At 34.3% G+C, this 13,738-nt stretch overlaps 2 protein-coding genes and 4 non-coding genes across 6 annotated transcripts; 3 read left to right on the top strand and 3 right to left on the bottom strand.

Annotated features, from left to right (window-relative positions):
• Positions 1–2,418: 2,418 nt before the first annotated feature.
• F55C5.16 lies at positions 2,419–2,539 on the bottom strand. The gene has a single exon (NR_069715.1). It is a non-coding gene; the product is annotated as an Unclassified non-coding RNA F55C5.16 (non-coding RNA).
• Positions 2,540–4,978: 2,439 nt separating this feature from the next.
• On the bottom strand, positions 4,979–5,112 carry F55C5.13. Its single transcript, NR_069714.1, has one exon. It is a non-coding gene; the product is annotated as an Unclassified non-coding RNA F55C5.13 (non-coding RNA).
• Positions 5,113–5,342: 230 nt separating this feature from the next.
• F55C5.14 lies at positions 5,343–5,581 on the top strand. Its single transcript, NR_069713.1, has one exon. It is a non-coding gene; the product is annotated as an Unclassified non-coding RNA F55C5.14 (non-coding RNA).
• Positions 5,582–6,728: 1,147 nt separating this feature from the next.
• Positions 6,729–6,854, top strand: F55C5.12. The gene has a single exon (NR_069712.1). It is a non-coding gene; the product is annotated as an Unclassified non-coding RNA F55C5.12 (non-coding RNA).
• Positions 6,855–8,271: 1,417 nt separating this feature from the next.
• srh-16 (Serpentine Receptor, class H) lies at positions 8,272–10,607 on the bottom strand. The gene is made up of 8 exons (NM_073683.3): positions 10,439–10,607; positions 10,211–10,390; positions 10,040–10,165; positions 9,846–9,991; positions 9,586–9,788; positions 9,009–9,239; positions 8,886–8,964; positions 8,272–8,838 (listed from the first exon to the last, which is right to left on the bottom strand). The coding sequence occupies exons 2-8, from the start codon at positions 10,252–10,254 to the stop codon at positions 8,666–8,668; spliced, it is 1,002 nt and encodes a 333-aa protein (NP_506084.2). The 5' UTR covers positions 10,255–10,390; positions 10,439–10,607; the 3' UTR covers positions 8,272–8,665.
• A 202-nt stretch (positions 10,608–10,809) lies between these two features.
• srpa-68 (Signal recognition particle subunit SRP68) lies at positions 10,810–13,546 on the top strand. The gene is made up of 6 exons (NM_073682.7): positions 10,810–10,885; positions 10,932–10,990; positions 11,036–11,345; positions 11,411–11,722; positions 11,766–12,695; positions 12,967–13,546. The coding sequence occupies exons 1-6, from the start codon at positions 10,814–10,816 to the stop codon at positions 13,150–13,152; spliced, it is 1,869 nt and encodes a 622-aa protein (NP_506083.1). The 5' UTR covers positions 10,810–10,813; the 3' UTR covers positions 13,153–13,546.
• Positions 13,547–13,738: the final 192 nt, after the last annotated feature.

The following is a 13,738-nucleotide window of genomic DNA, read 5'->3' as shown; positions in this document are numbered from 1 at the left end:
ATTGGATAACTAATAAGATTAATAACAAAAAAAGATAAGTGATAACGATTGTCACGGGATGATAACGGTATATGATCATCTGGCAGAAAATTCGAGAAGAAAAGAAAAAAAAACATTTTCAACTAAAAAAAGCGAAATTCCGCCTGACCGTCCTCCTCCGTGCCTTACAATGTTATTCCAAATATTTCAGACAAAAAACACCCATTCTTGAGTATAAAAAGCTTTCATCTAGAATTCACGTGACATTTCTAGTCTTGTGTTAAATGTCAGTGATGCAGGCGTTTGCTCTAAAAATTGAAAATTCCTTCACTTTTCTCTTAACAAATTTTTTGATAAATCAAAGAGTGAATGCACATTTGGAAAGAGAGAAAGAGAGAAAAAGATTGTTTAAGAAAAAAGAAGGGCACTATCATTATAATCATATACACTTTCCCCTTTCCCCCCAACATTCTTATCATGGTTAGAGTTTTGGTGTGTATTGAAATTTTTCGATAAAACAGTTGGTGGAATGGTGGAAAAATGTTGGTAGGCGAATTATTGTCCGTGAGATCAAAAGATGAAACATTTATATGTCATGAGCAATTTCGAATAAATCACGGAACCTATGTGTCGAGAAATGATCTTAAAATTATTCGAACAAATGGAGCATATATGAGGTTTCAGATATTTTTGTTGTGAAATCTAAATTTTAGGCTATTATTTAAACTATTACGGAAAAATAAAACGTGTGGTTGGACGCTGTAATAAAAATTGCAGATATTAAAATTGCGAAATTATCCTGAAGTTGGTGGCTGGTTTGAAATTTTTGACTAGAAAAACAACAAAAAAGTTTAAAATGTTTTCGAAAAATCCAGGTTAAATTACTAAAAAGCATTTTTACTAAAAGCATTTTTACAATAATTTGAGTAGTGAAGTATTTAGCTTACAGCTTTTTTGAAAGCAATTTCCAAGAATCCTATGAATCGTTTTTTCTCTTTCTCGGTTTCATCAAGCAAATTTTAATCACATTTTCATATATTTAGTTTTTTAAAAAATAAATTCCGAACGATTTTTGCTTGTCATGTGATTTTTTTTTGAATATTTATTTCTAATCAAAAAAATTGATAAAATTTAGCCTTTCAGTTTGTGATAACTACGCCCACATACTCGTGTAAACATCATTAATAAGAGTTTTTATATTTTCAAACAATAGAGACACACTAAAAATGGGTGTAATCAAATAAGAAGGAGAGAGTGAGAAAATGAGAATGATGTGATGATCAATCAATGTTTTTTTTTCTGTCGACAACGAGTAAGCGAAGAGGAAGAAAAGAAAAAATATGGAATGTTGAATTGGAGACACAGATAAGGTAGAAGTTGAAAAAAGATGAAAAAAAGTTGAAAATTCTGAGAAAGAAAGACATCTTGCAACTGTTGAAGGTTATATAACCTTCTTCTTTTTCTAATCAGGTGGTTAAAAATGGAATTGGCTATACGATAACTACCAATATCTTGTGATACCCATAATGGGCCACCTGTCAGACACCATCAGCATGCCATTACAGTGACTAATTTGCCGTTTCCGGTCAGCCGCTTTTTGGTTGTTTGTTGCATGTTATGCCTATGTTTCAGAAGACAAAAATGATAAAATAACGGACCGGTCAGAAAATAGAACGGAGAGTGTCTGAAGAAAAAACAACAACAGCAAAAATGCTGGAAATCGGAGGACAAAGAAGGTTTTTTTCATGAAAGTTATTGGAAAATGGGTTGAAAGGAAATAGGAAGTGGAAAGGTGAAAAAAGAAGACGGCGGGTTGTTAAAGTGTCGTAAAATATTTGGTCGAAAATGTGATTGGAGAAGGATAAAGTACGTTTTGTGTGAGTTCAGGGTTTGAGTTTTTTAAGAAACAGATTCAGAAAAGATTTATCAAAAAAAAGAGAAACAAAACACTTCTGTATTGCATCGCATACCAAAAGATGAGAGATGAGAGAGAACGAGAGGAAGACTCTAGATGACACTGTGTCTCCATTAAATTTCGCACTGTCTCATGGTAAGGAATTCCTTCAACAACCTGCGTCTTAGATAGTGTCTTACGACGTACTGTACATACCATGGAGGCGACAGACTGGACATGGGAAAAGATGAGATGGTAAAGAAATGAAGAGTCGCGCAAAAAGAAAGAAGACACGAGAGTAAAGGAAACGAATCTTTTCACGTAATCATCAGCAATGGTTCGGGTGTTTTGCGGTTGGAAATATAAGGAAAGTGAAACCAATTGAAAATAAACTTTTTTTGTCAAGAGTTACCTTGAAAGAAATTATAGGTGGAAGATGTAAAATTGGAATATAGTATGTTTGAAGTTTTGCTGCTATAGTCTTGCTGAAATTTGAAAAAAAAACTATGAAATTATGAAATTTAATTTTCACAATTTTCAAGTCTACATAACTTCTAAATAGTGTAGTGACAGTTATGTACTTACCGAAAAATCTCAATCAATTATAAATTCTTGAAATTAGCCTTGTATGTTTTGGAACAAGTAAAAAGTAATTTTGTAGGTAGACTTTAAAACAAAATAAAGCTCGCAAAATGTATGGTATACTTCTAGCTTCTACTAACGTTTTATAAAAATAACCACAAAAATTTCTGATAAGAGTTCGAGCACATTTTGGCAGTTTCAACTGTTTTTTTTTGTTGATAAATATGCGTTTTTTCGACTGATCAAAAATCGAAGTTTTTAATTGTTTAAAGATTTTCAGAAAACAAACAATGTTGACTTACACGACAAAAAACCTTGTGTACACAAGAAAATTCCCTAGACTCAAACAAATAATAAAGAAACCTAGAACCCAAAAATGTGTAAAACTAATCTTTGTCATGATCAATCAAATCAAAATCAAGCATGTACTGTGACGATGTTAATAGGAGAAGAAAAAGAGAAGATGTTATCATCTTCATCATCATCATCTCTTCATCATCAACTAAAAACTGCGCCCCCCCCCCCCCCCGCGCGGGGCCCATACACTCGACGGAACCGAAAAGAATGAAAAATAAATTATTATCGAACGATTGGTAGTAATAGTTATTGAATGATGATTGGCAAGAAGAAAAGTACAACAATGTGTTAAATAAAAGGGATCTACCTGGAGATTAATACATGTATATATATATTCTACGTAAATGATTCGTGAAGAGATTGGCATGGCGCGGCGCCTGTAACACACATATGTGAAAGTTACAACGACGTGTGATGTGCGAAAAAAGATTTTCATAAAAGATTTAGGCGATTTATAAATAAGATAGCCATCTCATATGGGTTGGTGTTTTGTTTAAAGTTATTTGACAAAGTTGGTGTGACGAATGAAACTGAGATTAAAAGAGAAAGAAGGGTGCTGGTGGTGATGGTGGATAGAGGCTATTGGAAGTTGATGAGAAGAAAGGGGGATCAACTAAAGAACCCGTCTTGTATGTGTTGCAAGTCTCCATCTTTTCTATTTTGATTCTGATTCTTATTCCATCACTAGCTGCATTCTCTTTCTATGTCTCTTTTCTATTGATCCCTCGATTCAATTTCTTGTTAAAAATTTCAAGTGATATCGAATCAAATCGAAGCGACATTTCTTTCTCTTTCTGCCGATTTGTAAACGATCTGATCTACCGCCGCCGCCACCGCCAGTGCTACCGCCTCGCAAGCCAAGTGGAATTTCTTGTAGAAAAGTGGAGGGGAGGTGATAAAGAATATCAAGAAACTGAAGAAGATATTCAAATTATGTTAGAGAGGGAGACATCCCCCGGTTTCTATAGAAGAAGTTGCTGAGTGGGGGAATCTCTCGCGCGGACTGATATACACCATCGCACAAAGGTGACTGCCCGGGATTCTTCATATGATAACGGTGAAAAACGAGGAGCGACAACATAGCAGCAGCAACCACAAAAATGATGAAAAAGAAGGGAAACTTTTGAAGCGAAAACGAAAACGATTGAAACAAAAAAAAACAAGAAAAAAACACATTGAAAACTGTTCTGGAATGAATGGTATTCCATGAACAAGATTGCAAAGTGTGTCTCTAACAGAGCAAATAATCGGAAAGAACAGAAACTGTGGCGCCAGGTGCGACAAGATCGGGTTAAGACTGTGGAAAAAAGCGAAAAATGATGATAAGAAAGTTTAGCCTTGATTGATGAAAAGTTGATGACTCATTTCTGAAAACGGGGAATTTGGAGCATTTAAATTTTTTTTTTTTGCCAACTTAGAACAAATGCTCGTTGAGCAAACCCTTAGCATTATATTTGTTCTTTTAGTAATATCAATTTCATTGTATATTTCAAACTAATTAAAGCTATGTACATATAATCTATGAATCCGAGAATAACTATTTTTTAAGTCATTAAGTAAAATTCTTTTTATGGAATTTTCATTGATTTTTAGTAAAATATGAAAATGAAATATATGTTTACTGTATTTTTCCTTCATAATTTCTGGCATACGTGCTAGAACGTGTTAGAATTCGTGCAAAATGTCGCGAAGGAATTTCAACATGAGAAGTATAAAGACAAGCTCATGATTCCAGTTTCTTTTAAATTTATGAAAAAGTGCATCGTGCTGCATATTGTTAATTCGGAAACTCGTCCGTAATTGATTTACAAAATTCATTAATTTTTTCAATTTTTACTACAAAAAAGTTCTGAAGAATGTTTTGCAAATGTATGCACTTTCCAAGTTGTATTCTTTTAGAAAACTTGAAAAATTTAGAAAATGTACTTTACCAGGATAGATTCAAAACTAAAAAAAATAGTCTCTGGGTTTACTATAATTATTTTACTGATTTTGATTGAAACTTATGAAAAATCATTTCCACGGGTCACTCTAATACTTTCCTAGACGTCAAACAAATATAAATCAAGATGAAAGAATCAGAAAAATGAACACGAAAAAGTAAGACGATTCAATTTTTTTTTGTCCACAAAAGATTAAATTCGCATCCTTTTTGGTCTCAAAACGTCATTAATAGTACAAAAAACATTAGCCAGGCGTATTTGTTCTTGAGAAAAGAGCATTGGAGCAGTAGCAGGAGCAGCCCGAAAATGCCCGAAAATTCTTCACCTCAGTCTCCTCGAAATTTGCGAGACGAAACATAACAAAAACGAGAGGAAGATAGAAAAGAGGAACATGTGTTTGCATTGTGGATTTTTGGGATGGTGCCCAAGGAAAACGAACGAGATGATGGTGCAGGTCTACGGGATTGAGTCTAGACTCTTTTCGGATTTTAAACACAAACCTATATTATTAGGCGGAAACGAAAAAACAATCCAAAAAAAGAAACATGGAGGAATGGGCAAAGTGAGGAAAAGTGCGTATATCGAAATGCGATCGGAATGTGAATGTGAATGGTAGCGCCCCATACGCACATATTTTCAACACATTCATACGAAGAAGGCGAAGAAGAAAAAGAAGATCAGGGCGATGACGACGAGAAGGGGGATGTCGAAAACCGTCTAATCTGCGCCCACAATCGAATCTTTTACGAGAAATAGAAGAAGGCGCCGATGTAAACGAAGGAGAGCGGATGTGTGTTCGGCCACCAGAGGGATTTGCCACGTGGTAGGTAAATGTCATGGAGAAGGTTCAGGTACGGTACTCGACAGATCGGAACACGTGGGACTTTATACCTACGCGTAGTAACTAAATTAAACTTGGTACTCACTGATATAAATGTTCAAAAATCTATATTCTTAGTTCAGTTCTGAACTTTATTTCAAGAACTATAAATGTGTTTAAATACCCAGTGATACATATTAAAAGGGTTCATTGTTTTTTTTAGAAACGGTAAAAGATATTTAAAATCAGTTCGTAGTTTTAAAAAACCTAGATACATAGAAAATCAAAACAAAAAATCTATTTGAAATTTAGAATTAACATATGTCAGCTAAAAGTGTTGTCTAGTTTGGACGTTGTCCTTGAATTCGAGGTTTGTTTTAGTTAATAGCTTCAAACGGAAAATTTGAGAAGTCCAAAAAATGGATATTGACTGTTCCGGTTATATATTTGAAAATACAATAAAAATACAATAGTTTTTAAAATTGTCAAAAATGGAGCGAACAAAAGTTTTCCAAAAGTTAATGAATACTTTCCAAGCACATTTTCATGTGCGTGACCGATGCAATACCCGGAAAACCTTAAGATAACGTTTGTTTGGGCATTAAAATTTTAATGGGTGGGGAAGAAAGAACGTTGTGGTAATATACAAATACTGTTGAAAAATAACTGACATTGATAACACGTTAGAAAAACTGAAACATTGCAGAAAAGTTTTTGGAATTCGAAGAATCGGTTGAAAAATAAGAGAAGCAAAGTGACCGAAATTAGCTATTTGAAAAGAGAAAGGGGAAAATGTTAATGTCTAGACGTCATCTCTTGAAACAGCAACAGAGAGGCCAATCGACCGTTAGTAATTTCTTCTCTAATCCGAGAAATTAATCTATCAATAAATTATTGTTGATCCGGATTACAGGTCCGATATTTTAAACATAAAAATGAGAAAAAAAATAGTTTTCTGTAGTAATTTTTCTAGACACTGAAAATAATTCACAGGAATGTTTCAGACACCATTTTTCTAGGTCCTAATTTTCCTAAAAAGACAAGTCAGGAGGACGACCATAACAAGAAGGTCAGCGATTGCGATCAGTTGAGAGATGGTCAAGACATCGAGAGAAAAACTGAGAGATTGGAGGCACTTTTAGGGGTACACGGCCCCCCGTCATATGAAGAGAGGCATTCTTCAAATTCTTTGATTTACTCGGAAGTTCGTTTCTTCTGGTTGTTGCCGACGGTGGTGTTGACGGCGATGGTATCATACAACCTCGTCTTCGTGGAAGTTATCGTGAAGAAGTGTCAATTTTCATCTATCTATGTATGTGAAAATGAAAAAAATGTTGAAGGCGGGCCCATTATGTCATCTGACCCCTTTAGAAGATATATACAAAGTCATTGAAACAACTGAAAAACTATGATTGAAGTAATAGAGATATTGAGAAACAAATGTTTATTTCTGATACAGTCTTAACCATATATGATGGTTACTACAAAGGTATTTTGTGTATATTTATTTTCAAATCGTTTATCGATACAGAAAACCGAGAGAGAAGGAGAAAGAGAGAAAAGGCTATGCGGCATCTTTTCTCTTCCGACGGCGCAAAACGATGTATGTGTGCAAAATTGAGGTCGGGGACGATTCTCTCTTGTGCGGGGTGACCAACCGACTTGACTGACCCCTCGCATGCGTTCTATTCGCATATCACGGTTGGTAAATACATACTACGCAACAACGTGGAAGCTATTTCTTCTTCTTCTTCTTCTATAACAACTGTCCATTTTCCAATGTTCGACGCGCCAATCACACCCTTTGCGGTAGAGATGATGATAAGATGAGAGAGACTCTTCAAATGTTTGTTATCCTACCGATGACTATCCTTCATGCGATGATTATGGTGCATTCGTCGAGATTTCTTATATTCTTGTAGTCTCTTATCTTTATTCATATTACTATTCATACTGGGATATTTTTGATGAATGTATAGAAATATCAGCCACGTCATACAAAATAACGTGTTGTGGATCTAAGGTGTATTCTGAGACCAAATTCGCTGAAACAAATGCAAAATTTAATGATTGGCAACATGGCAAAAGGGTTAAAGGTGTCCTTGGATTTTGGTTTGAAAATTTCCCGAAATTTTTTTAATTTTCGGTTTTTTCGAAAATCCTTCAAATAATAGTTATGTTGTGATATTCATATTACTGCCAAATCTCAGCTCAAACGAAATACTTTGAAAGAAGTTATGCTCAAAGAACCAAAACAGGATATCATTTTGGCCAGCACTGTAACTATTGTATCAGTTGAAAAATGTCAACGTTCAATAAAAAGTGAAGTTCATTTTGAAAATACAAACATGACGTCGTCATTCCTAATTCTCAGTGATCATCACATTTGCCGTTCGACCACCCAGTGATCACTGATTTTGAGGTTCTTCTCCATCTTTAGAAACATAGTTTTCCATTTGTTTTACAGTACCCAGCTGATTTACGATCTCCTAGATTTTTCGGTTTTCCATTGCATTCCCGCACTATCAACAAATAAATGTAATGGAAAAAAAATCTCGAAAGGGGCGATTAATCTTCGTTAAATAATCATTATCATCATCATCATCATTTTTAAATATTTTATCATTATCTTGAAGTAAAAAAGAGAGAAGCAACGAACACAAGGTGAGAAAGTGATGTTTATGAAGAGATTGTAAAGTGGATTGACTAGTTGATAATTTGGTAAATATTGGCACATAGGTACTACATTGATTTGGTCATTAAGATAGGGGAAAAGATATTGGGAAGGTAAAAAGATAATGAAATGAAGTAAACAACAAGAAAAGAATTAAATGATCTGATTGGAAATCTGTTTAAAACAAGTCAATGTACAATTATATGGTTCTATTTGATGAATGAAGTCGCCTCATGAGAATGAAAATACAAAATCATTGGAAATTTTTAATCGAAAATAGCATATCGTGAGAAATTCCTATAAAACAAAATTAATATAGCTTCACAACCTTTAAATTTCCAAAGTCTGTACACTTGATTTGCCAAAAAATGCGATATATCTCGCGATAAGAAATTTATGGAAAATTTATTTAGCAATTAATGAAATTGATTTTGGGGTTTTAAACATCCAATAATGTTTTTCAATGATGAACAAAAACGTTGAAATGTTTCAAGAATTGCAATATGTATTGGTTTTGTGTACATTATCATAGCAATTGTTGATAGAAAGCCATGAAAAGTCAGACACATGAATGCTGCGTATGCCGCAACTGAAAATAATAATAGATGAAATGCCGGTTTTAAGATAAAATTATACCTTCAAGATGAGCCCCAAAAAATATTGTGTAAACGAACAGAATATTAGGTATTCCCAACATGAATCCGTGAACGAATGTCTGAAAATTAAATTTTCTTAATATAAAATTATCATGTTATATACCTGAACGATCAAACTTGATAAAAGCATTTTCTGCATCCTTACAACTCCTGGAGACATATTTTTCGTACTCCGCAAATGAGAATTCAAATAAATAGTGGTGCTTGGAATTACTGAGAATGCACAAATTATACATGCCAACCAGGTAATCATTGTAGATATCATTACGGAATCGGAAAACGGAGCAGCAAGTACTGATGAATAACATGTTACTTCAGGAATTGATGGATCAATCTTAACATAGATCATTGACTGTTTGAAATTACTCTCAAAATTTATCAATCGATCAGTGGACTTTTTGTGTTCCGCAGAGGCTGGCGGAGTTTACAAGCGTACGAACTGGTTCAACTTTTATTTAAAGCTTTATAAATGGGACATAGATGAATATTTCGAATGCTAAATGCAAAAAGAATCAGCAAAAAAGCGCGCCGTTTAAGGATCGATTGCTAAATTTTGTAAAAGCATTTAGAATTCACTAATCTTTATGTCTTATTCTTTTATTTAATTTGATAATTCGAGCGTTGTTTCTATTACTTTTTATTAAAATCTTTCACATCTAGAAATATTTTTGATACGCTACCATTGCAAGCTCTTTTTTGTATTCTTCTTGTCGTTCAATACTATAGAAAAATGTTCCGAATGTGATTCCAGGAAAGAGAATCGTTAAAACACGAAATGAATATATGAATAGCTTTACGAATTTTGTGAAGTTTCGGCTTTGATAGTCAAAAACGCTAGCTTTGTATCGGAAATAGAACATCTCGATAATTGAAAATGAAGTTTCTGAAACATAGAAAAGTGTTTTTCGATCGATTAATTTTAAACTAATATTCAACTCACGTATAATAAATGCAGATAGGACATAAAACAAGAATAAGCCACTAAATCCAAATTCTGCGAGAATTCCAGTTGCACGTAGTAATGGGTACGGTAGATGAACAACTGGAAGCATGAGAAAGCAGCTATGAAACTCGGTGAGCACATTTCTAAAAAATGTTACAAAATTTTGAAAACCTTTTCAGAAGTTAGATCACATTATTGTATGCCATATCAAATAGTATTTATACGTTTGAAAAATATTTGATTTAATTTTGAAAAGGGCGATTATCACAATCAGATAAAGTGGTACGTCGAGAATATGGAGAGTATGCATGAGTGTTCTGAAATTAAAATGAGGTTTTAACTTTTCATTATGAAAAACTAACTTATATACTGAAATCGGTGGCGTTTGACAATGCATTTCCTGCATGTTTTTAGAAAAAAGTTGTTAGAAAATGAATTCAATACTCAAACATGACATATTACAGAGCACGAGGAGGTGTATAAAATAAATTATAACTTTCAGAATCAGATTAGTCCAAATGATCAAACTAAATCGATGTTTTCTGAAATATTGAGCAAAATTTTGTATGAATGAGAACCTGATCAATTACCAATTGATTTGCCATTTAAATTACAATTGAATTATTTATAATAGATTATCTAACGTAATTTTCAAACGAAAAGTATAGATTTCTGTGCTCATCTCTGTTCTTATCATTATTGGAAAACAAAAAAACATTAAATACAACGTAAAATAAAGTACGGTAATTTTGGATTTTCTTGCAGTTATATTTATTTGAAAAACCGCAAATTTCATCGGAGAGTGCGCAAGCAGCGCGGTCACTGGCGCGCTTCTGTGCTGACGCAGTTTTTGCTTTCTGCCGATGTGTCCAATATTTCCGTTCTTTTTTATTTTTTCATCAAAGAAACTTAGTTCTTTATGTAAAATTAACATTTAAATATTTAAATTCAATATTTTCAGGGAAATGACAAACGACGTGGAGATGAAATCAGAGACTGAAGAGCTTCCACCATTCCCCACTGTTCATATTCTTCAGGTAATAGTTTTTCTTCTTATTTTGAATAAAAACAATATATTTTCAGGTCGTAAAAGACGCTCAACAGCAACACGGTTTACGACATGGTGATTATGCTCGCTATAGGTAACAATGCTAGGATTAAAACATTAAATAACCGATTTTATTCAGAAAGTACTGTGCAGCAAAGTTGGAGCGCATGAGAAAAGCATTGAAATTCACGAATTCGCACAATTGCCAGAAGAAGAGAAAAGCGAAGTTTGTCAAAAAGTGGCTTTCTGTGGAGTCGGTGCAAAATGTGCAATTTCTTAATTTTGGAATTTTCGAATCAGAGCGGAGATACGCTGAAGCAATGATTGACAAGATCACGCTTGAAGACAACCCAGAAAAGTCAAGAAAGAAGTTTTCAATGATAAATTCACTCCGTAAGGCTGTTCTTCACGCTACAAATCTCGAAAAAATCGTCCAGGAAAGCGAAAGAGTAAGTTTGAGCAGAAAGAAAGAGAGAAAATCTTTGTTTGATGACCAGATACACTTTATTTTCAGTTTGACGCTCCAACAAAACTCGAAGCGCAAGCTTATGCAGCATGGATGCGTGGAATGTGCTCTTTTGAATCTCGAAACTGGCAGAAAGCATCTGAATCCCTCAAGCTCGCTAAAACTGTTTATGAGAAGCTTGCTGAAGCCACCAACAACACTACACTTTCTTCGATTTTCAAGGGTCGTTGTCGTGAAATTCAACCTCAACTTCGACTTTGTGAATTCAATATCGCCGAGTCTCCTGGTGCTGTTGGAACAATGACAGAGCTTATGGAATTGAGAATGCAAATGGGAGAAGGAGGAGACAGTTCTGTTGATGTAAGTATTAAGAAAAAAAATTAACAAATAAATATGTTTTCAGAAACTAATCTCGGAAATGCGAGCTTCTGCTACATCCGCTGAAGTTGTCACCATCGAATGGGGAGGAGCTAAGAGTACTGTTGACGATGAAAAAGCAAAGCAAGTTGTTCAAGAATGGAAGCAAACAGAAGTCGAATTGGCACAATGCCAAACTCCAAAAGAGAAAATGGCTCTCTTTGAAAAAGCCACCGCTGATACTCGTGATGCTATAGATCGAATTTCGGATATTATTCGCCGTAAAAGTTCTGAAAATGCTGACACGACTGTTCTTCAATCAATCAAGGCTTATTTGGAATTCCTGAAAATGAACGGAACTGCTTCGCGTTACTTGGCTATTATTGATAACACAAAAAGTGAAAAGAAGAGCAAACCTCAAGATCTTTTGAGACTCTACGATTCTGTTATCGAAATTTACAAAGAAGTCGCAGAAATCCCGGGAGCTGATCATGACAAAAATCTTATTCAAGCATTTGAAGTCAAAGTTGAGTACTACAGAGCTTTCAGATGTTTCTATATGGCTTCTTCTTATTCTGCTCTTCATAAGTACAGTGAAGCCGCTGCTCTCTTTGACAGAACTGTTTCTCGAGTTCAAGATGCAGAAGGAAAACTTAAGAAATTAAAATCGAGCTCATTTATCACCAATGAAACTCAATCGTCATTGAATGAGCTCCGATCTGAAGTGGAATCTGCGAAGGTTACTGTACGAGCTGCTCGTTTGGCTTCCGCTGCTGGAGATGTTAAAACCGATTCGGAACTTGCCAAGATTATTGATAAACGCCCACTTCTGGAGACAGTCAATGAATGGCGTCAATGGGATGTTCGTAACTCCTTGAAAGATAAAAAGACAATTCCAGTTGCCAGTTTACCACCAGCTTTTATTCCAATGCCGAACAAACCTATTTTCTTCGATTTGGCAAACTTCCATCTTACCGTAAGTTTTTTCATCACGCAAAACTTGGTATATAAATTAAAAAATCGTTTTGTAGTTTAGAAATTCCAATTTTTCGACTTTTGCAAGAGTAAGACAATTCGTATTCACTTGAAAAAAAAACACTAATCGTTGTTTTCCATTAAAAACAAAGAGAAAACATGTTTGATGCTATGCTGTAATTTATATTTATCATATTTTTGAACTTGCTGATCAAAATTTTATCTAAACTTATTCATCAAAAAAGTATTTAGTTTTAAACAATTATTTACAGATGCCCAATGTTGATGACCGTCTTGAAAAACTCCAAAAAGATCGTGATGCTACTCCAAAGAAGGCAGCGAAAGGATCTTCTGCAGCAGCTGCTTCGTCAAAAACTTCAAATCAAGAAGAAGAAGAACAACAAGGACTTACTGGAATGCTTTCCGGGTGGAAAAAGAGTTTCTGGGGAAATAAATAAGACTACGAAGACGTTGAATAGAGTATTAATTATCATTTGTTACTGTTGTTTCGTTGTCCATAGATACCTCTTGCATCGGCCCAGTTTCTCATATTTAATGTTTTTTTTCTGGTTTTTCACACAGTTCTTCTGTTCTTTCCTGTCTTCAATTTTCTGAGATTTTGTTACAAAGTAACATTTCTCTAAATTTCTTGTGATACCATATTCATTTCTACCCCAGACTTTTTGCTCTTTTTTTATGGTTTGATTCAAAAATAGCTAAGGTATTTATTTGATACCTTCATCCACACCTTTCCCCTGCCCTCATCTCTTCTTGGAAACTTCGTTTTTTATTGGAACGGCGTTTCGTACTATTCGGAATCAGAGTCTCGTTTTAATAAAGATATTTATTGTGAATTCAAGTTTCCCATTTTTCTATAAAGGTGAGAAAATATAAAAACCTTTGCAAAAATATTTTATGATCTTCTTTTCTTTCGCAACCTCATCGATCTTGTTGGTCATTTCACAAAATCAGGAGACGCAGACAACATGATTGAAATGACACGGAATTGTAAACAAACCCGAACGATTTTATTTTCCTATCTGC

The sequence above is a fragment of the Caenorhabditis elegans genome, chromosome V (genome assembly GCF_000002985.6).
Source record: "Caenorhabditis elegans chromosome V".
Classification (NCBI taxonomy): domain Eukaryota; kingdom Metazoa; phylum Nematoda; class Chromadorea; order Rhabditida; family Rhabditidae; genus Caenorhabditis; species Caenorhabditis elegans.
The sequence above is the reverse complement of the archived record's forward strand: the minus strand, read 5'-3'. Positions and strand labels throughout refer to the sequence as shown.